The sequence below is a fragment of the Culex quinquefasciatus genome, chromosome 2 (assembly GCF_015732765.1).
Source record: "Culex quinquefasciatus strain JHB chromosome 2, VPISU_Cqui_1.0_pri_paternal, whole genome shotgun sequence".
NCBI classification, from domain to species: domain Eukaryota; kingdom Metazoa; phylum Arthropoda; class Insecta; order Diptera; family Culicidae; genus Culex; species Culex quinquefasciatus.
This window is the reverse complement of record NC_051862.1, coordinates 103,607,969-103,630,591: the sequence shown is the minus strand read 5'-3', so window position 1 is coordinate 103,630,591 and position 22,623 is coordinate 103,607,969. Positions and strand designations below refer to the sequence as shown.

At 38.9% G+C, this 22,623-nt stretch overlaps 1 protein-coding gene across 1 annotated transcript; it reads right to left on the bottom strand.

Moving 5' to 3' along the window:
• Positions 1–12,087: 12,087 nt before the first annotated feature.
• On the bottom strand, positions 12,088–14,005 carry LOC6052268. The gene is made up of 2 exons (XM_038250546.1): positions 13,983–14,005; positions 12,088–12,481 (listed from the first exon to the last, which is right to left on the bottom strand). The coding sequence occupies exons 1-2, from the start codon at positions 14,003–14,005 to the stop codon at positions 12,100–12,102; spliced, it is 405 nt and encodes a 134-aa protein (XP_038106474.1). The 3' UTR covers positions 12,088–12,099.
• Between the last annotated feature and the right edge of the window lie 8,618 nt (positions 14,006–22,623).

Here is a 22,623-nt window from a genome sequence, read left to right as displayed (position 1 = left end):
ATGTTAAGCTCAATTATTTGAGATTAAATTAATAGATTTACATACATTTAAACTTTATAATTATTTTTACGCAATATTTATGTTATTACCAATAATTGCATGTTCAACTCTGTAGTTTCAATACAAATAATATAGCCCAAATGGAAATACAAATTAACAAAAGGCATAGAAATAGAAACCCTGTGATTGTATCTACACTGCATGTCTCAATTAGATACAAAACATATCATGTGGACCATGTACTCACAAAAAAAAGTGAAAATTTAATGTAAACGGTACATTTTATAACCAAAACACACAAAAATATGTTGATTCGGTGAAATCCAAAATTCATAAATGTGACATACAGTTGAGCTTAAACCCAACCAATTACACTTTTCTGTAGTAATTTATATACTCAATGGGTCCAGAAACATTTCTCAAAAAAATATTCATCGAAATAATGATCTGAATATCAAAAACATTGTGGTTTTTGGGAAAGGGTTGTGCAATTTTATCAGAAAATCTCCCAAATTTTCAATAAAACCTTTATAACTTTTTCCCCTTATTTTCAATCACTTTGCGTGTTTCAGGAAAAATGTTCCTTGCATCATTTCCCATAAGAAATCATATGATCTGAACCATAAATCATGCCCATGTAGACTTATAATAATACTAAATTGAAATAGACGAAATTTGGCCCCATAAGAAAAAAGTTCAAAAACTTCAAATGAGGATAACTTTGATTTTTCCCGACCAAAGATTTTCGTTCGCCCCGCAAATGAACGGGGATGTTCCACACTTTCATATGTATATGACAGTTTTCTTGCTATTTCTCAAAAAATACTACCCCCCTGAAAAAGACGCCGTGTGTTACATCATAAATGATGTAACATTCGTAAATATTTTTTTGAGTGCAGGCAGTACACATCCCAATGCTTATGAAAATTACATCAGATTCTAGATTCAACGGAGTAAAAAAAAAAATTTTGGATTGGGTAAATTTACGTAGATTTCATCGGAAATTTACATGTTTTCGTGACAGTTTTGTTCGGTGCGTTTACATCGGATGGCATTTAAATTTCCGATGAAGTTCATGTAAATTAGCATCATTAATGACGTGCACTTTTGGTACATCATAAATGATGTAAATTCACCGGATTTTTTTTTCTGTGTAGGCCAAATTGTTAAAGTCACTCACAAAATGTACTTTGAGTAATTTGAGTTCATTTCTGACGTCACGATTTTCTCCTCTCATAGAGGATCTTAAGGGCATCTCCACCGCAGGGACCTAATTGCGTTGCAAAGCTAATTTGGCACCCGCGTCAAGCCCACCGCGGTACTTGTGCGAGAGCTAATTTAGGTTCGAGTTCATTCGTGTTCATCCGAATCTAAACAAAACTCAGGTTAGCTCCGGGATCTACCGGGAGCAAATCGTCTGACGGATGGTTTTTTCAAGCAAAACAATGTAATTGGGTCAATTTGAGTTTGTAAACAAAGAGTTTATCCTGCTCACGTCAGTAAATGTTTACATTAGGAGTGATGATTGATTTTTCGATTTCAATTCTTCGAGTTTGGAGATATTTTCCCTCCCGTGCTGCAAGTTCACGCATGAAAAATGACTTTTGGTAATCTGGGGTGATGTAGTTTTGTTTTTTAGGTTAGATTGGGGCTGTGTTTGATTAATTTTGGACAACGCATTGTCGATCTACTGCCAGACATGCAAGAGACAAGTCATTTGTATTGAGTAAAAGCAAAATTCAAGCAAAACATTTTAAATAAGCCAATACGGATTTGAAAACAAGCAATCCGAGCAGTTGGGTCCTAAAATGAAGCTTAGATTGCTGATATTATTGATTACAGCGATAAAGCTTATTTTTCTGAGTACGACCACAAAGAATTTAAAATGGATTTTTAAATCAATTTTGAAAAATTAACTTCGCGGTCCTTCTTGACAGAAAAGCTCCTACTTGACAGCTCGTTCCAAGGGGACCATAATTGATCCATCGAAAAAATGTTGTCTTGTCAAAACAAAATTGCATTAAAATGAAAAACAGTGATCAGAAATGGTTTTTAATCGTGTTTTTTACCGTTGTATATAAAAATTTACATAGGGCTTTAGTAACCAATTCTGATCTTAAATTCTTAAATTCGTAAATTCTTAAATTCTTAAATTCATAAATTCTTCAATTCTTCAATTCCTCAATTCTTCAATTCTTCAATTCTTCAATTCTTCAATTCTTCAATTCTTCAATTCTTCAATTCTTCAATTCTTCAATTCTTCAATTCTTCAATTCTTCAATTCTTCAATTCTTCAATTCTTCAATTCTTCAATTCTTCAATTCTTCAATTCTTCAATTCTTCAATTCTTCAATTCTTTAATTCTTTAATTCTTCAATTCTTCAATTCTTCAATTCTTCAATTCTTCAATTCTTCAATTCTTCAATTCTTCAATTCTTCAATTCTTCAATTCTTCAATTCTTCAATTCTTCAATTCTTCAATTCTTCAATTCTTCAATTCTTCAATTCTTCAATTCTTCAATTCTTCAATTCTTCAATTCTTCAATTCTTCAATTCTTCAATTCTTCAATTCTTCAATTCTTCATTTCTTCATTTCTTCAATTCTTCAATTCTTCAATTCTTCAATTCTTCAATTCTTCAATTCTTCAATTCTTCAATTCTTCAATTCTTCAATTCTTCAATTCTTCAATTCTTCAATTCTTCAATTCTTCAATTCTTCAATTCTTCAATTCTTCAATTCTTCAATTCTTCAATTCTTCAATTCTTCAATTCTTCAATTCTTCAATTCTTCAATTCTTCAATTCTTCAATTCTTCAATTCTTCAATTCTTCAATTCTTCAATTCTTCAATTCTTCAATTCTTCAATTCTTCAATTCTTCAATTCTTCAATTCTTCAATTCTTCAATTCTTCAATTCTTCAATTCTTCAATTCTTCAATTCTTCAATTCTTCAATTCTTCAATTCTTCAATTCTTCAATTCTTCAATTCTTCAATTCTTCAATTCTTCAATTCTTCAATTCTTCAATTCTTCAATTCTTCAATTCTTCAATTCTTCAATTCTTCAATTCTTCAATTCTTCAATTCTTCAATTCTTCAATTCTTCAATTCTTCAATTCTTCAATTCTTCAATTCTTCAATTCTTCAATTCTTCAATTCTTCAATTCTTCAATTCTTCAATTCTTCAATTCTTCAATTCTTCAATTCTTCAATTCTTCAATTCTTCAATTCTTCAATTCTTCAATTCTTCAATTCTTCAATTTTCAAATTCCTGATTTTGAATTATTTTTTTTAATTTTTGATAAAAATTGTGTTTTTGAATGTTAGAATTTCGGGTTTTTCGTAAATTTGTAAATTTTACTTAATTTCGATCCCGTCCGTGTGGATCAATTAGGTTTTACGCCGACTCGATTTTTAGGTTAGAAATTTGACAGTTCGGCTGCACTGTTTACATTTTTTGCACGTGAGTCTAAGTAAAAACGTGTGTGTGTGTGCGCTCGTGACGTCACGCTGTAAAACCTAATTGGACAGCGCAGTGGACTCACAATCCAGAGGTTGCTGATTGGTACTAGCAATAGTGGCCGACAACTATAAAGACAACTTCTTTTTTACTCCATTTCGACCAAAAATCTATATCTGTCCTTTTAATTTCAAAATTCTGTATTTTGAGGTTTGGCGGGGATTTTAAATATTATACAAGATTATTAAAAAGGAAAATTCCAATTCTTCGATTTTTTCATGAGAACATATTGCAAACAAGCACCGCGTGAAGAAACGTCAAACGCCACTTTTCGTTTATGCTGCGTACCACTTAAGAAAAATCTTTTCGTGACCCTTTCCCTGACCGTTTCTTGGGCGTTTTTTTATATGGAGTTTTGCGTTCCTTCGGATCTGCGTATCAGCCTTTACGGTACAACCATTCAAAATATTTTTAAATGAAATGAAAAAAATAAATAATAAAAATAAACGTATTCGTAATTTTTCTTACTCCTCACTGACGTGAGCAAGATACACCCTTTGTTTACAAACTCACATTGGACCAATTACATTGTTTCGCTTGATATATATTTTATACATAATTTAAAATGTTCAAATCAGTTTAGTTATTTTTAAATTTTGGGCATTCATGTTTAAATTTTCGGTGATATTTTTTTTTATATTAATATATGTGGTTGATTATTTTTATTTAAAAATACAAAAATATATAAATTCCACAACTTTTCAATTTAATAAAATCGTTTTGAACTAAATTACTGATTTCTTTAATATTCATTCAAATTTGATATTCAAAATAAATGCATCTTCAACCAAAACAAATACAAATAATTCAAAAAATCGCTGAAAAAATTAGCCACCCGCAGCTCGGGGACTTCTCGAGCACCTATCTTGGCCACTCGACGGATCCCCGATGAACTTTTTCTTCGCTGAATGAACTCGAAGGCTAATTTAGCTTTAGCTTTGCTACCCGCGGTGCGAAAGTTGGGGTTCAAACATGTCGGGAGCAAATCGGGTGAACTCTTTCAAAATTTTGAAAATGATATTTTATTGATGTAAGCAAACAATTTGGACATATAATGCAATTGGAAGCATGTTCTATCATGCTAGAATGTAGTTTTATTGATTTCGATCAACAAAACGGCTAGAATTTGAAAATGAATAAATTAGATCCCCGCGGTGGGCTTGATTCGGTAGCCAAATTAGCTCCCAGCGGTGCGAAAACGTGTATTAGCTACGGAGCAAAGCTAAAACTGGGGATCCAACCGATAGGTTTGCCACGCAATTAGATCTCTGCGGTGGAGATGCCCTAACAGGTACGGCTATGTTTCTAACGTTGTATTGGTGTCAGCACAGACAGAATTTTTTTGTCAGGTTTAGCAACGAAATGAATTCAGGGCCCAAAAAATGTGACGTCATACCGTTTGTTTTGGTGGCGAAACACAAGTGATTTCTGAGTTTTTTTTAAGTTTTGCGACGATTCGAAGGAACCTGCGCCGCGCAAGTGTCCTCCTGCCATTAATTAAACCGTTTGGCCACTCGGATGACAAGCTACAAAAGGAAACTTCTCATAAAGGTGAGCTAAATATTAAAAAATTGTAAGTTAGATTCGAACCCATTTTGATTTATTCCAGATGTGTCAAAAATTCCGGGACCGGAATCCCAATTCGCTGGTCGTCCAACTGCTGGCATAGAGAGAAGTGCCCGTAAGTGTCTTCTGGGGACCGACAGCAGCGGTGGCGATGCATTTCAGTATGCGATGCACCCGAATTTGCTCGGCGGGTGCGGCGAACAAGTTCAACACCAATCCGATCAGCAACAAGTAATCCCTCACAAGGCCGCGAAATGTTCATCAGCAGCGACATCAGCAGAAGCAACTTCAATCCCAGCAGGTCGTCTTGTTGAAAAACGACATCACATTGGACCAGGTCGTAGTAAGGTTTGAAATGGATGACTTCAGCAAGCGCACGAAACGCAGGTCTCCGATGATTTGTCGCTGGTCGAGCGCACGCTGCCGCAGGTGCTGCTAGCGACCAAAATCAACTCTCACGCGTCTCCCAGACCGGCGCCCAGGGCATGCAGGTGTATGTTGTTTCGTCAATCTTAGATATTGAGATTTTAACGGCAATTCTTTCAGTCACATCCTGCTTGGCCACAAGGGAATCGATATGCCGAAGATCTCGGCGATCGAACTGTTGGATCCGATTTTGAGGACGGACATTGAGAGCTTTCTGCGCAATGAGATGACCTGGTTCCAGGCGGCGCAAAACGCCAAGTGGGAGTACACGATGAACGACTGGAAGCTGGAGAAGGTGAAGCTGATGAACGCGTTGATAGGGATGTCGCAAAATAGGATAAAAGTACGTGACGAATGTGACGCCCAGTCCGCGCACTCAGGAACCGCTGCGAGCCCGTTGCACCCAAATGTAGTTAATCCAGCAAGCCAAACGATACTTGGAGAACCGTTACAACCTTTTCATGCAGACGGTCTTGCGGAACATCTGCGAAATGCAAAACGCGGTTGAATTTCAAGCATCCTGAACCTGGTAAGATCGTTCGTCGGACTTAATCAGAACCAACCAGAACACAGTAAAAAATTGTGTAAAATTGGAAGGTGTAATTTAGGAAGGTTGAATATAACCTCTTTTATGATGTAATTTTACCTCAATTTAGACTAAAAAGTGACATTACACCAGAAAAGTGGTAAAATTACATATTTTCAGAGGTAAAATTACACATTTTGTCTGACATAAAAGATGTACCTCAATTTAGACTAAAAAGTGACATTACACCAGAAAAGTGGTAAAATTACATATTTTCAGAGGTAAAATTACACATTATGTCTGACATAAAAGATTCTTAGATGTACACAGAAAAAAAAGTGTAAATTTACCCGACACTGAAACCATGTTTAAAACGTAAACATGCTCAATGTAAATTCGAAATTCAATGTAAAATGTTAGATTGCATTTAAAGTACCTGTATGTAAATTGAAATTCAACTTAATGCATAAATCGCATTTAAATGAAAATTTTGTTTCAGCGAAATCATAAAATTGAAAATTTTAAAAGCATGTAAATGTACTTTTGATGTAAATTTTTGTAAACGTAAACTCATAAAGCCTTGAAACTTGTTTTTACGAATGACAACTAAAGTGAAAGACCAAAACAAACCAGTTCATTTTGTGACGCGTAGTGAAATGGAAGTGGAGTTGTTTTAAAGTTTGCTAAAAGTTCTTTCTAATGAGGTGAATTGTTAAGTCAGAACTCAGGTAATGTAAACAAACATTAATGTGATTCAAATGTGAACGATCAATGGATTTCGATTTGTTCAGTTGATTCAAATTATGTTAAAGAAATTGTTGTTTACATTACAGCTGGATGATCTACACACTACATCAAGACGTTCTGCAAGGTGGACTGCTGCTTTACTGGTCCACTTTGGAGCGGCAAAAGATGCCCGGATGGAAGGCCGTCTGTAGACGGCTGCGGACACTTACCAAATCAAAAACTAACGTACGCAGCAGCATGCACCCACCAGCCACCGATGTTGTTTACGGCTTACAGTGCCCATCATCTTTGCCGTGATTCCGGAACCGCAACCGTATTGTTCCCCTGGCGCTGACCTACCTCTGCTTTCTGTGTGTTAAACCTGTACTGGAAGTAGCACTTGCTGTCCGTGGAGGCGATTTAAAACAAGTCGTGTCCTGTTCCCGCCGATGTTGGCCGATACGGAATTGCTCCGGCGACGAAAAAAGAGAACGTCCCTCAGAAAATTACTGCTTGAACTCGGTTAGGTAGCACTCTCTGGACTTCTATATGTTGCATGTTCTCAGTGTTTTTTATTTTCAAAAAAAATATATCTGTTTTTTAGGAACTTTGAAAAATAATGAATTATTTTGATTGGATACGTTTGACAACTGGGACATCGTCCGGCGCCAACGCCAACGCTGGAGTTGTCAAAAATGTCGGAGTTAGCACGTTTATCTTAGCACACCAAGAATGTTGATTAATACAAACTCCGATAAAAAGGTCAGCCGCATTTCTAATCCAAAAGTGGGTACAGTATAATTAGGCACTTAAAAGGTAGAAAATTACTCTTGCTATTATTGAAAAGTAAAAGTTATTAGTGGGTTTTGGCTTTAAAACTTAGAGATTGTTGAACTGCATATATTCATTAGGGTGGGTACGTTTTTAAAAAATCTCCGATCAATTTTTAGTATGGTTTTCCTTGTAGGGCCCATAGGGGCTCTCATGCCAAATTTCAGCGCATTTGGTTGTAAACTGGCTACGCACATCAGGGTCAAATTTTAAATGAGAAATTTGGACTTTTTGTTCAAACGCTGCTACATGTCTGGGAAAATCATGCCCCAACTTCTGGTATGGTCAGGCCTAAAGGGAATGGTCTGCGGAACACTTTCCCGAAAAGAGCATATGGATTCGTTGTACCTAGAGCTGGCGCATCAGCAAAACATCCGATGTGGATGAGAAACGGCTGGAATGTTTCATTTCAAACCTTTTTCAACTCGAAAATAATTTAATTTTTCATAAAATTTCATTTGTCATAAAATTAATAAAATCAAAAAAAATAAATTTACATAAATTTTCGATCTCACTAGGTTTTTTGGCCTGAAATTTTGGCTGAAGACTCTCAAGACATATTCCGTGTGCATGACAAAGCCCTATTCCCACTCTTTTAATACAAAAACTGACGATTTTAAATACGAACATCAGAAAAACAATTTTATATATTTTTTTTTATAAAACAAACTATTTGAAAATCGACCTTCGACATGCACACGGGACCGGTTTTACGAGTCTTCACCAAAATTTTGAGCCAATTTGGGCAAAGCAGTGATGAGAAATCGTGGCATCTTATTTGAACTGCTAACTTCAAATACAACCAAATGTATTGAAATTCATTTTGTTAATAGTTGAAAATGTATTTATACTCTGATAACACATTTCAAACAAGTTTGTGCTCATACCTTTAGCTAACTTTTATCAGCGCAATGGTATTTTGTAATTAATTTTGAAAATGAAATATTTCGCTTATTTTCTCGACAAAAAGTATCATGATTGACAGCTTGTACCATGGGAGCCATAGTTGATTCGCGGAAAAAATCGAGGTTTTTAAGCGAAGATGGCGTTCGAATGGTGAACGCCCGAAATGTCAAAATCACGCAGTGGTACCAACATAACGGAAAAAGTGTTCCATGGCATGACAGCCACATTTTTTCTCTAATGTTGGTGCTACTGCGCGATTTTGACATTTCGGGCGTTCACCAATCGAACGCCATCTTCGCTTAAAAACCTGGATTGCCTTGTAGATTTATTTTGTTACAATAATATTTTAAAAAGTGGTCACAAATAGTCTTAAAGCCCTACGTAAATAAATGTACAACGGAAAAAAACACGATTAAAAGCCATTTCTCGTCACTTTTCTTTATTTCAGTGGAAAAAAATGGCAAGACAACATTTTACATCACATTTGTGTGCAACTGTCGCTTTGAAAAACTTTTTCAACTGACATCAATTTATTGCTTTTTTGCTAGTAAAAAAAACTATACAAAAGTGTGTAATCCCATAAGTGTGTAAAAGTGCATAATGTTTTATTCTGATTCTCAATGCGTGTACCAACACCTCGTTCCTAACTCCGACAGTTTTCAAACCAGTCTATCAAACATACCTTGTCATTGAAATTGAGCTTAAATGTCAAAGTTTTTGAAGAAACCAAAACAGGAAAATAAAACGGCGTTCAGCACCGACACTCAGAGTTTTGCATCCCAAACCCGTCTTGTACATACAAACGGATGGACTCCGGTGGGCCTTCAAGTCATGCACCTGATCATATCAGTCACGCAGGTGAGTATTGGCGAGTTTTTGTTTGTTTATGTAAACATATAGTTTGAAAAACCGATCATACTCAAGGCGCTTCTTCAGCTGGGTTTGGCAACAAACTCACCATCCGGCGGAAGTCCCCAAGTTGGAACCAAAGCTTAAACATTGTTAGAGCTTATGAACTAAAATGCGTTTCTCTCTCTATTCACAGTTCTCTGATCCCCGGCTGATCCACGACTGCGGAAACTTGCAGACGTTCGATCTCCCGCCCAAATCGAGTCGAACCGGGTGCTCCGATGCCTCTACTCACGCTGGACATTCAGGAGGCGTTCTTCAACTACCAAAGCCATACGGCTGGACAGAACTATCAAGGTCAAGCAGATACTACCGGTGATGGATCGCTCAACTGAACAAGAGAATGTTTGTGTCGAACCGGTCGACTCGTTCCGGAGGCGGCGGTACTGACTCCGTCGTCTTCTACGATTCTGACTGAATCCTACCGCAGGTTCGGTGCTACAAGTTAGGAGCGGCAACTTTACGACGACCTTCTTCAAGAGTTGTACTCGGCGGCGCGGCTTGAGTGAGGGTGTCCACTAAACTTGAAAACAAAACATCTGGGACTACGATGCCGCCACCAACGGACTGGGCAAAACGTTCCACACGCTGTACAAGTCCACCTCCACCAGTCATACGTCTCTCTGTGCTGTGGTTTTTTGATGACCGTAAGTTATTTTTAAGAATTTATGAATACTGTTCAATTGTTAAATACAACAAATTTTCGCTCCGTTGGATTTTTAATTCGATGTAGTTTAAATGTTTGTATTCCATACTGTGTTTCTTTATGCTATTCAAAAAGTATGTTACAAAACAATGGAGTACTCGATTCGAGTGATAATCGAGTCGGGTTCTCCATTACCGTAGCTTTTGAAACAGCGCCAGAATACAGAGAACAATGACAAGCATTAAAATTACAACGGATTCAAAATTCAACGGGGCGAAAAAAAAATGTTGCTCCGGTAAAATTACATCGATTTCATCGGAAATTTACATGTTTCTGTAGCGACATTTGATCGGCACATTTACGTGGGATGGCATTTAAATTTACAATGAATTAGATGTAAATTAGCATCATTAATGACGTGCACTTTTGGTACATCATAAATGATGTAAATTTACCGGATTATTTTTTTCTGTGTAATATTACCATGATTTTTTTTACTGTGAACCTAAACTCGAGCGTCATCGGTCCATCATGTAGATGGACAAGTAAACGGGAAGCCTCTCTGACCAATAGTCTACAATTGGGCTGCGGCGACATCGCCTCTACCTGTTACGACATCCAGGAGCAGCACCTGGAGGTCACCAAAAGCTCCGATGACTTCCTCTGGATTCAGCTGTCATTTATACGCCCAGAGTTGGATGACAACTCGAAACCTGTGACCTACTCTGGCCTCCAAGTACACAGAAAAAAAAATGTAAATTTACCCGACACTGAAACCTTGTTTTGAAAGTAAACAAGCTCAATGTAATTTTGAAATTCATTGTAAATAGATGTATTGCATTTAAAGAGCCTTCATGTAAAGTCAGATTCAACGTAATGCTTGAACTTCATTTAAATGGAATTTTTGTTTTTGACTCGTCACAAATTTGAAAGTTGAAAAGCATGTAAATGGCACTTATGATGTATATTTGTGAAATTTAAAATTTGAAAAACATGTAAATTTAAAGTTCAAATTGTTTTGCGAGTGACAGCTCACAAAAACAAATCAGTTCATTTGTTGTTAATGCTTGGTGCGCTTGGTGCGGAGTTCAGTGAAAGTGTTTTCGTATCAAATGAAACGGTAAAACGCTCTATTTTAGTCAAAACAAACTAGATAAATGTCATTAGTGGCAAAACGATTTTCACGACAGTCGGCAAACAATGGTCAGCGGATGTTGTGGCCGTACTCCGGGAAGAATCCGGAAGGCGGTTTCTAAATAAAGTTGATTGGTAAATAATGAACATTGGTAAGCATTAAAAATTAATAGTTCAAGCTAAACATTGTGAATGGACCAATGTGGATTTGTAAATAAAAAGCTCATTCTTAAAGCAAACATTCACTGAAGGGAAAAGGGAAACAAATAGTACATTTGTTTACAAATTCACATTGTTTTGCTTGAGTTGTTACATTAGTTCACCCAGTTGCTCAAAAGCGGTGTTCGGAACCAGATAACTGTCAACCGGGTTTCCCGTAATTGTCGTAAGATTTACACCCAAGTTCTTCCTTAGACCTAGATGCACCTGCCTTTATCCTCTTCTTTTTACTCACTCTGCTGTCTACGCGATTGCTCATGCTCTTTCCCGCGGTGGCTCGATACGGTGATGCTCCGCCAGACTTCCGATTCCGGTTCTCGTCATTCCGCGTCCCAGCATCACGGCGGATTGTGCCACCATGTCTACCGCAACACATGTTCACCCTTCGTCGGTCTTCGCCTCCTCTAGCCGCACCGCAGCTGCAATTGTCGTGGCCCGTGGGGTGCGGGGCAAGGGGGACTGGGCAACGCCTTGCCAGCGACCCCCCACGTCCGGAGAGCTTGACGCGATACGAATACCCTGTGTTTTCCGCCGCAAATTATTATTTGGTAAACAAATTAATTCTATTTTAATTTACCTCCTTTCATTTCTTCATTTTATTCTCGCCTTTTCTTCCTTCATCTTCGCAAGGAATCAAACAAGCCACAAATCCCACCCACAATCACACTCGAACCGCACACCATTCAGAGCAGCTTACGTCGAGTTGGCGTTCGGACCGCGGCGGCGACCGAAGGCCTGCACCACGTTGGCAAAGTTGCGGTTGTACTGGATGCGGCGCTTGGCACGGCTGGTCTTCTTCTTCTTTTCCTTCTTCTCGACCTTCGGCGTTTGGCCCTTGACATTGCCGGCACGGGCCAGCGAACCGTGTACCTTACCACCGAGCAGCGGCACGGTCAGGTCGAGTTCGGCCGAGCCGAGGGCGGACACGAGCGAGTCGTGGGCGAGTAGCATGCCTTCGCAGGACAGCACCAGTTGGGCCGGTTCCTCGATGCACTCCAGGGCGGCGAACTTGACCTTAACATCTTGGATGGTTTCCGGGGTCCGACCTCTGCAACTGCATCTTGATCTGGCGTTTCTAGAACGGCACGAATCAGAAAAAGGACGATTTGCTGGTGCTTTAAAAGCACTTTTCCCGAATTCAGCATTATTTTTTTGCAGCTTCAACTGATCACGGCAAATGATTATAACTGAGCAAGTTGTCAACAGCTGTCAACGTTTAGTGGAATCTTCCTTCTTTGTCGTTCATGGTGCAAGCAGGACAGAAAGAGCGAATTTGACAGGTGCACGCTCAGGAGTTTATAATACACTGTTGACTCAAACCTACACTGAGCAAAACTTACACAGCTCAACGAAGTGTTCTACACATGATCTGGCCCTGCTGTACAGAGCACTCAAATATCAATCGCAAAACACTTGAAATTTCGGTGATTGGTCATGAAATAATGTCAATAGCCAAACACTTGAATTTTAAATGGCGTTGAAAAAAAAGTACGTACAAGCGATTTACAGGTTCTCGCTTGCTAGTCGTGCACGCTACCACTGCGCCGGCCGGCCAGTTGAAGACGGGAGTGTTTTTTGTGCTATTGGTTCTTGTCTCGCTTCTAGCCTTCGATGAAAGTCGCGCAAAAATCAAACAGTGGAACACATTAAATTAATTTGGATAATCACGTTGACTTTGAATAGTGCCTGTTTTGGGTAGATCTTAAGATCATTTTCAAGTGTTTTGCTCATCACTTTGAATAGTTCAAGAAGGTGGGACAAATTCATGAGCAAAACAATTGGAAAGCTTGAGCCACCCGAATGAAAATAACATGTTAAAAAATACCAAAAAGTCAACCGCCCAAACACATGCATTTGATAGTGGTTTGGATTGATGTTGAAACACAAACCAATTAGATCTACGATGTGACTTTATTCAATCATTCAAGTGTTTGGGCACTTGAATAAAAAGTGTGGCATATTTTCAGTGTAGTTTGGTTGCTTTCATTTTGTACTCTAAACGTGAGTAACCTACTTAAGCTACACTGAGCAAAACTTACACAGCTTAACGAAGTGTTCTACACATGATCTGACCCTGCTGTACAGAGCACTCAGAAATCAATCGCAAAACACTTGAATTTTGGGCACCTAAAGATTCTGTCAATTCAATAGCACAACACTTGAATTTGATGTGTTGTGTTACATGGAAAAACACGTTATATCTATTGGTTTTAAATGATTTTTCCTTCCATAATCAATGCATGTTTGTATGTAATAGAAATGGATTTCGGTTTATTTAAGCCTTTCAGGCCTGATGGGTCATATATGACCCAAATATCAAAGCTTTTTTGAAAATTCAGGCCCGAAAGGGTTAAATAAGAGAAGAAGTTGCGTCATGAAATTATTTTGACAGCTTTTATTTGCTTGTCAAAAATGGAACATTATTTTTGTTGTTAAATTGTCTCTTCTTCCGGTTGTCCCTGCTTTCAGGATCGTCCTTCTGGTCAGGTTCGGGTTGTTCGCCACCACCGCTTTCTGCGGAGATGGAGGCCCCCGGGGAACCTTCTTGTTGATTCGGAACCGCGGTTGGTTCCAACGAATCAAACTGTGCCTTGACCATCCGAATGACGCATTGCTTGGCCCCTGGGTGGAATGTATCGAATCCTGCTTCTCACCGCTTCTTGTCCTCACCGACACCGATTCTCCAGCGCCCGGCGGGTGTTTTCCTTAATTTCATCAAACGCTTCCTGGTACGGCATCTGCAGCTCAATCGCATCCTTCCTGCAATTCACACAACAAAAATCCAAAAATCAAAACAAAACCCAACAAAAAAATCTTTTTCCCCACTCACCAAGTGGATGAATCTCCGGAAAAGAACCTCTATCGCCAAAGTTGGCCTCCTTCCGGGTCCGGGAGACCGAGCCCTTCCGCTGACCATACGGATCCTGAGCCCGAGGACGCAGCCTTGTGGTGATGCTCGGCTTCGCGGCCACAAACCAGGCAGGCAATTTACTGGACAGGAACATGGCGGCAGCGAACTCACGCGATCATTCGGGCCTGCGAAAAACGAACACACCGGACCGCCAAAGCACAAATGAAGAAACGAAGCAAAGTCTGACGAAGCTGTCACGAAACTACATTTCAAATCAAAACAAGATCAATTTCAAGTGTTTTCCTCATCACTTTGAATTGTTCAGCACAGTGGGGCAAATTCATGAGCAAAACACTTGAAAAGTTTGAGCCACCCGAATGAAGATAAGGTGTCAAAAAATACCAAAAAGTCAATCGTTTAAACACTTGAATTTGATAATGGATTGGATTGAAATTCAAACACAAACAAATTAGATCTAAGATGTGGCTTTATTGAACCTTTCAAGTGTTTGGGCACTTGAAAAAAAAGTGTGGCGTATTTTCAGTGTAGTGAAGTCCCACCGAGCGCTCAGCCGTTGTATGCTTCCCAATCCCAAAAACGCCTAAATGCATACTACATACTCATGCATACCCTGTTAGTCTGAAGTCCGGCGGTCGTGCGAGTGGAAGCGTTATCTACTCGAAATCGATCTTGTCCTGCCTTTTTCGGACGATTGTCGTGCGTTTTTCAGCGTTTGCAAAAAAAACTAGGCAGGCGATGACACAGTTATGATCATGACCGAGGGGAATGTCACTCCGCGATAACACACTAAAACGCACAAAAATGAGCTCGAAAATCCTTAACGCTACTAATCGTGCCGAGTTTTCACATAACGCCACCCTAAAGCAAGTTATCGCAAGTTATCGCGCGTTAAAGCGAGTTAAAGCGGTCAGCGTCTGCTCGATTTTTGAACTGAAAGAATCGAACTTGCAACCTTGCCGTCTCAAATCGAGTAGTTTTTGGCAACTCTTTTTTTTGTTTTGATTCTGTTCCTGCAGTTTTCGTGAAAAAATAAACAGAGCAATCTGTGAAATTTATTTTTGCTTATACGCTCGAAAAAGTGTACGTACTCCTGAGCGAACGGTTCCAGCCCACTCGGTGGCGAAATCGTTGGAATTTTTTGTCGCTCTGCTGTTGGTCCCCACGGTGCAGGTGGCGCGTACGACGTGAGGAACTTGTATCGAGGCCGAAGCGGGTTGATATCGAGGAGATGATGGGTAAAGAAGCTGCGCCGAAATCGCGTGACTAAGGATAAGCCGATCGAGGAGAAGAACGTAAGCGGGTTGATATCGAGGAGATGATGGGTAAAGAAGCTGCGCCGAAATCGCGTGACTAAGGATAAGCCGATCGAGGAGAAGAACGTAACAATCGGTTGATCATCATGGTCCGTTTCTGCATCCGCTGCACGATGTCGGGAACAAAAGTGGTGCCCCCGACCGGTGCTTCCTGCCGAAGGCTCACATCCACCTGGACCGGCCACACCAAGGACATTTCCGACATCCGGTGGTTCCCCAAATTAGCCCTTCTTCTACTGTCCTGCAGCCCAGATCAAGATCTGCTTGTGAAACTCGAGCCACCAGCCGGCCATGCGGAACGTGAGAATTAAAAATTGCGGCGAAAAGTTCGTGTCGGCCGAGTACGATCGCTACCTCAAGCTCTCGGACACCGAAAAGGGCGACGTCGCGTCACGCTTTAGCTCACGGAAGATTCAGTTTTGCGTCGTTATCCGTTACAACAAGCAGCACGGGAGGAAGCGTGGCGGGAACGTCCGTCTTGAAGATCATTTGCAGTAGTAGATTGAACTAACCTCAAATTTTGTTCTCTTACAGTGGGACACCCGCAGTGGTGAAATCGTTCAGAATTACGACCAACATCTGGGTACCGCCATGATCACCTTTGTCGACGAAAACTGACGCTTCGTGACGACCTCCGACGACAAAAGCTTGTGCGTCTAGGAGTGGGACATTCCGGAGGACATGAAGAACATCGCCGATCCAACGATACACCCGCAGTCAACCTATTCTCGAAGAGGCAAGTGGTCTCCGGTTATGCGTGTAATTGGACTTTTCCCGTGGCATGAGCAACCTTCTGGACCTCCTGTCTAGCGATTGTGCGAAAGAGGCAACATCTGTTTAACGGCATGTACGAGCAGCTGAGTGTCTTCGTAAGTCGGTCGGTGGTTGCCCGCCTAAAAGGGAATGTCTTCGAAGGCACCGCCAGCTGCAGGCCATCAAGAAATGGTGGAAGAGGCGCATTAGGCCAAGAACATCAACATTCCGGTTGAGCTGAAGGTTGGCGGCTGAAGGTTGGTGGACAAGGCTGGACGTGGTACCGGAGGTGTTCAACAAGAGCAGTAACTCCAAACTGGAGGTTCCCTGGTCACTGGCCACGTAGTCACCCATCGAAGAGACCCGGGACGAGTTCACCTGATTCCTCCGCACCTGAACCACCGCGGCCACTTACTGGCTCGTTGCATTTTTGTTGTAAAGGGAATTGAAATATACAAACGCATTTTTTAAAAGTGTGTTTAGTTTTCTTCAGCGGAGGATTTATTTATTAGAACAAAACGCATCACATTACAATTTCACAGTCGCTGCTGTAATAGAATAACTTTTCGCAATAGTTTTGCATCTCAATAAAAATTTACGTTGCACTCGCACTAGTCCGGATGGTCGCACACTACCGATGCTACTTCTTCTACTTGCGCTGCGGCGTGTTGTCCGCGGCTTTCTTCTGCGCAAACTGTCGTAACCGCAACAGCCTATGGAATTACGGGCGCTTCTTTGATGCACCAGATGTTGCCGTTGCGGTTTTCCGAGCTGGCCTGGTTGCCCAAATCCATTGTCGTTCGTTTTTTGTCCACGGCCAGCCGCTCCGTCGTTTTGTTCATCTACATTGCGGGTTCGATCACTTTGCCTCCCTGGACGACATGAAGGAATTGTCGTCATCCGGCTGTAAGGCTGGATTTTCATGGATTGTGCAACGACATCGAGAGCACGAGCATCGAGCCAACTCGATGCTCGTGGCTTGCGTTACTTCATTTAGCTTAGACACAACCCCAAAATCGACTTTCCAGAATAAGGAACACTTGCATGCAAGTTAACGAAGGATGGAAAATGACAGATTCAAACGTAAACAAAGCAGCATTGCGTGGCGATTGGAATTCCAGAACAACTTTTGAAATAAGCTGATGTTGTTCAATAAATCTTTTTCAAAAAGGCGTATGATTAGACTAGCGCTTAATTTAACTAAACAAAGCAGCATTGCGTGGCGATCGGAACTCCAGAACAACTTTTGAAATAAGCTGATGTTGTTCAATAAATCTTTTTCAAAAAGGAGCATGATTAGACTAGCGCATAATTTAATTAAATAAAACCTCTTGCCTCATGTTCGTTGCGAAAAATCATGCAAAATAGATGAGAGATAATTGAGGTTTTGCAGCGCGACTGTGTTTCAAATGTAGGTGGCGCCAAAATGAGGTTACTTGTATACTTGTATAAAATCGTATTTCTTTCTGCTGGATTGAAGAACAAAATTGTTTATTTCTCATGGTTCCCTGCATCAATCTTGATGAAACTGGTTGCAAAAGACGAGAAAATTTTTTTGCTTTAAAATAATGAACATCTTTTTTTTGGGCGCGCAGAAATATGTGACTTTTTCTAAAAAAAAACATGTTTTGGAACACTAAAAATGAGTTTCCCCGTTTATATCAATGAAATAAACAGTTTTATAATTGATAACAGATGTGTTTACGTGTATTCAACAATTTTTATTGATTTTTGACAGACTTTCTTACCAAATAGTCCAAATTACTATCTTTTTCTAAATTTACAGTTTTCTCATAGAAAAATCAAACAAATATTGGAAAGTTGTACACCAAATTGTTGGAAATATTTTTCTCATCCGAATCCGGCATAAGTTTAATAAAAATGTTGATTATGAAGGAAAAACACATATTTTTCAAAAAATAAATCATAGGTTTACGCTATTTGTTCATAGATGGCGACACGTGTCTTTTAGCTTAGCTGCAAATTCTCTATAGAGTGGACTAAAAATTGGAAAAATTTCAGGAATTTCAAAAAAATTAAGTTATTTAAATCTTTTTAGAAATTTTAAGAAATAAATAATTCAAGAAATATGAGAAATTAAAGAAATAATTAAGTGATTTAGAAAGTTGAGGAAATTTAAGAAATTAAAGAAAATAAAAGAATTAAGAAATTTAAAGAATTAAAAGAATTAAAGAAATTTTAGAAATTTTAGAAATTTTAGAAATTTTAGAAATTTTAGAAATTTTAGAAATTTTAGAAATTTTAGAAATTTTAGAAATTTTAGAAATTTTAGAAATTTTAGAAATTTTAGAAATTTTAGAAATTTTAGAAATTTTAGAAATTTTAGAAATTTTAGAAATTTTAGAAATTTTAGAAATTTTAGAAATTTTAGAAATTTTAGAAATTTTAGAAATTTTAGAAATTTTAGAAATTTTAGAAATTTTAGAAATTTTAGAAATTTTAGAAATTTTAGAAATTTTAGAAATTTTAGAAATTTTAGAAATTTTAGAAATTTTAGAAATTTTAGAAATTTTAGAAATTTAAGAAATTTAAGAAATTTAAGAAATTTAAGAAATTATAGAAATTTTAGAAATTTAAGAAATAAAAGAAATTTAAGAAATTTAAAAAGTTTAAGAAATTTAAAAAAAATTAAGAAATTTAAGAAATTTTAGAAATTTTAGAAATTTTAGAAATTTAAGAAATTTAAGAAATTTAAGAAATTTAAGAAATTTTAGAAATTTAAGAAATTTAAGAAATTTAAGAAATTTAAGACATTTAGGAAATTTAAGAAATTTAAGAAATTTAAGAAATTTAAAAAATTTAAGAAATTTAAGAAATTTAAGAAATTTTAAAAATTAAAGAAACTGAAATTTTTTTAAACAAATTTTAAAATTTTTAAAAATTTAAGAAATTTAAGAAATTTATGAAATTTAAGAATTTTAAGATATTCAGGTAATAATAAATATTAAGAAATTAAAGGAATTGAAGAAATTAAAGTAAGTAAAGACATTTTATATATTTTTAATATTTTAGAAATTATAAAAATTTTAGAAAACTTTGAAATTTTAGAAAACTTTGAAATTTTAGAAAGCTTTGAAATTTTAGAATACTTTGAAATTTTAAAAAACTTAGTAAATTTATAAGTTTAAGAAATTTTTATTTTTTTTTTAGAAATTTTAGAAATTTTGGAATTTAAGAAATTTAAGCAAAATTTAGGCAAGCAATCCGTCCAACGGTGCATGGCATCCTCCTGCAAAACAATGCCCAGAAATCCGGCCACCGGTGGACGGATTCCTCCTGCAAAACAATGCCCCGAAATCCAACCACCGGTGGACCAGTTCCTTTTGTCAACTTGGCCAGGCAATCCGTCCATCGGTGCACAGAATCTTCCTGCAAAACAACGCCCAGAAATCCGTCCTCCTGCAAAACAAAACCCTGAAATCCGTCCACCGGTGAACGGATTCCTCCTGCAAAACAATGCACCGAAATCCAACCACCGGTGGAGGGATTCCTCCTGCAAAACAATGTCCAGAAATCCGGCCACCGGTGGATCGATTTCTCCTGCAAAACAATGCCCCGAAATCCTTCTACCGGTGGACAAGTTCCTCTTGTCAACTTGGCCAGGCAATCCGTCCACCGGTGGACGGATTCCTCCTGCAAAACAATGCACCGAAATCCAACCACCGGTGGACAAGTTCCTCTTGTCAACTTGGCCAGGCGATCCGTCCACTGGTGAACGGATTCCTCCTGCAAAACAATCCCCTGAAATCCGACCACCGGTGGACGGATTTCTCCGGTAAAACAATACTCCGAGATCCAACCACCAGTGGACGGATTCCTCCTGAAAAACAATGTCCACCATTTCGCCATGCAAAATCAGCTGTTTTGATTGTTGACAAGGTCTGGTTTGACAGATAGAATTTGTTTCGTCAAGTTTCATTCCCATCCCGTACCAAGCGTTTCAAAGCGTTATTTAGGTTTGTGTCTAGGGTGCCGCTGAGGTAGCAAAAAGGCACTGAACGAGCATCGAGTTTCAATGCACGGACATTTTAGCAAAGCATGGTCGTGAGTATGCTTTCGATGTCGGTCGTCTAAAGATGCTCGTGCATCGAAAATGAAAAGTCGGAAAATCGCATTTTCACAACTTTCCGGCGATGGGTATGTGTTTGTTTGTGCTTATACTACCATAAAATATCAATCCAAACCATTTTGCGATTTAACCTGATTGATAAAAATGAGTTTTCGGCAAAATATGACCACGAGCATCGAAAGCCGCTTTCGATGTCGGTCATCGAAAAATCCATGAAAATCCACCCTAACAGCTGGCGAAACGATTTTGCTTGCTCGCTGTCCATCGTGCAAGGCTCCAAAATCACCGAAGTAAGTTCCGCAAGTTGGAACGTACTTTCCACCGGTGGCCACTTCTGTTGGCAAATGACCAGGTTCTGCAGATGAATGGTCGTCAAGAATTCGGTCACACGCAAATGATCTCAGACGGGTGTACGGCAAGAAGGGTTTCTGAGCTGGAAAATGGAATACTGTAGAAGATTTGTTTTGGTTTAACAAAAAGTTGTATAACTTACACGGTTTGGTCAGCAGCTTCAGGCTAGCGGCGTTGTGGATGTTCAGGCCCAGTAAGTAAACTTGGAGATGGCCCGCGGCTCGTCGTTGTTGGGCGTGCATTTTAGGGCCCGTTTCTGGTCACTGTTTTGCCAAATTTCCAACTTGAAAAAAGCATTTTCCACCGTTGATTGATGAACGAATTGATGAACGATCAAAGTAGTGGTCGAGCCGTCTCAAGTCCTTGGAACAGGAACCCGTGGCAAGCGCTGGAAACGGTTCCGGCGGGTGATCTCTGCTTCACACTTTGTTTTTAGAGAAAAACAAACTGCTCGAATGATTTGACAACGAGAATTGTCATTGCCCTTGACAGTTCTCGCTGTCAAAAAAATCGAGCAGTCTGATGCGTGAACGCAAGAAAAGGTAAACCAAAAAGCGAGTTATCGCGGTTAACGCGAGTTAAAGCAAGTTAAAGCGGAGCAGCAAAAGTTAGCGCTGCAAAGGTTTGAAAGGGAAGCTTTATCGCACGGTGAACGCAGGAGTGACGTCCCCCTCGATCATGACAGTTAATTTTTGGTTGGTTGCCATTGTGATGAGTTTTTTTTTTCCGGTGTGATAATGTTTCAATTTTGTTTTAAAATGAGTGCATGTCAGCTTTGTGGAATAATGGAAGAGGTATACAAATGCAGCGTACAATTTTTGACTACATTTTCCTCAATCAACATTCTCTTTCAGACAAAGTCAAAACATGCAACTTTTGCCACCGAAGACAAATTCTGAGACGTCTGAGATCATGAAGGCTCGCATTTGCACTTATAACGCCTATTATAATGTTGTTTAATTTATGATTAGAAATAAAAATATAATGCAATTTAAATCTGTTTTGTAAACATCTAATTATCGCAAAAAAATCGAAAATCAAACGTCAGACAATGGCAGGACAATCTGAATAACAAAATCGCCCGAAATCGGCCCGACAACGGCCCGTCAACGTCGATTTTCTCAAACGTCGATTTCGACGATCGTCGGACAAAGTGTTGCATATACGCACGAAAAGGGCCCGAATTCCGTCGGACAAGCCGTCGGAATTCGGGCCGTTTTGTCGAGCCGTCCGGCCGTTTTCGGGCCGTTGTCGGCCCCGTCCGTCAGTCAGGGTACTTATTGGAAGCTCACAATTTTGCCTAACGCCTAAATGACAGGTTAGTGAATTACAGTAGGCGTTTCAAAGCTTTCAAGAACATTTATGCGGCTTTACCGTTACATCGTTGTTTACAACACGGAAAATTCTCGGGTGTTGAAACACTTTCTGCTAGTCATTTTGTAATCACTTTAACGCATTGGAGCAAGACGGAATTATTTTGTTTTCTCGTTAATTCTTGATATTTTGAAAAGTGCAAAAAAAAACACTCAGAGAATACGAACAATTTAGCGATATGCAGAAAACATTACGAACATCGCAAATTGTGAGCTAATTCTCTGTCTTAAAAACAATGTGTTCTGATTTAAAAAATCGAAAATGCTTGTGTGCGAGCACAGCTTACAATCGGCCATGGCAAATGGGGCAAAAACCAGCGCTTTTCAGTTATATGAAAAAATATGGTTGAGTTTCGAATTGTATTATGAATGGACCATTCTTTATTTTGCTATTTCTTTGAAAAAAAAAAAATCAACTGCCGTTAACTTCCTTTTGTAAGAAAGGCTCTATCTCACCCCAGGTGG

Bases quoted from the DNA above. Each gene is read 5' to 3' on its own strand.
- LOC6052268 (XM_038250546.1), bottom strand. From the start codon at position 14,005: ATGGTCAAGGCACAGTTTGATTC. The intron at 12,482-13,982 runs GTTGGAACCAAC...GTGCCGTTCTAG, and splicing joins GTCAAGGCACAGTTTGATTC to AAACGCCAGATCAAGATGCA.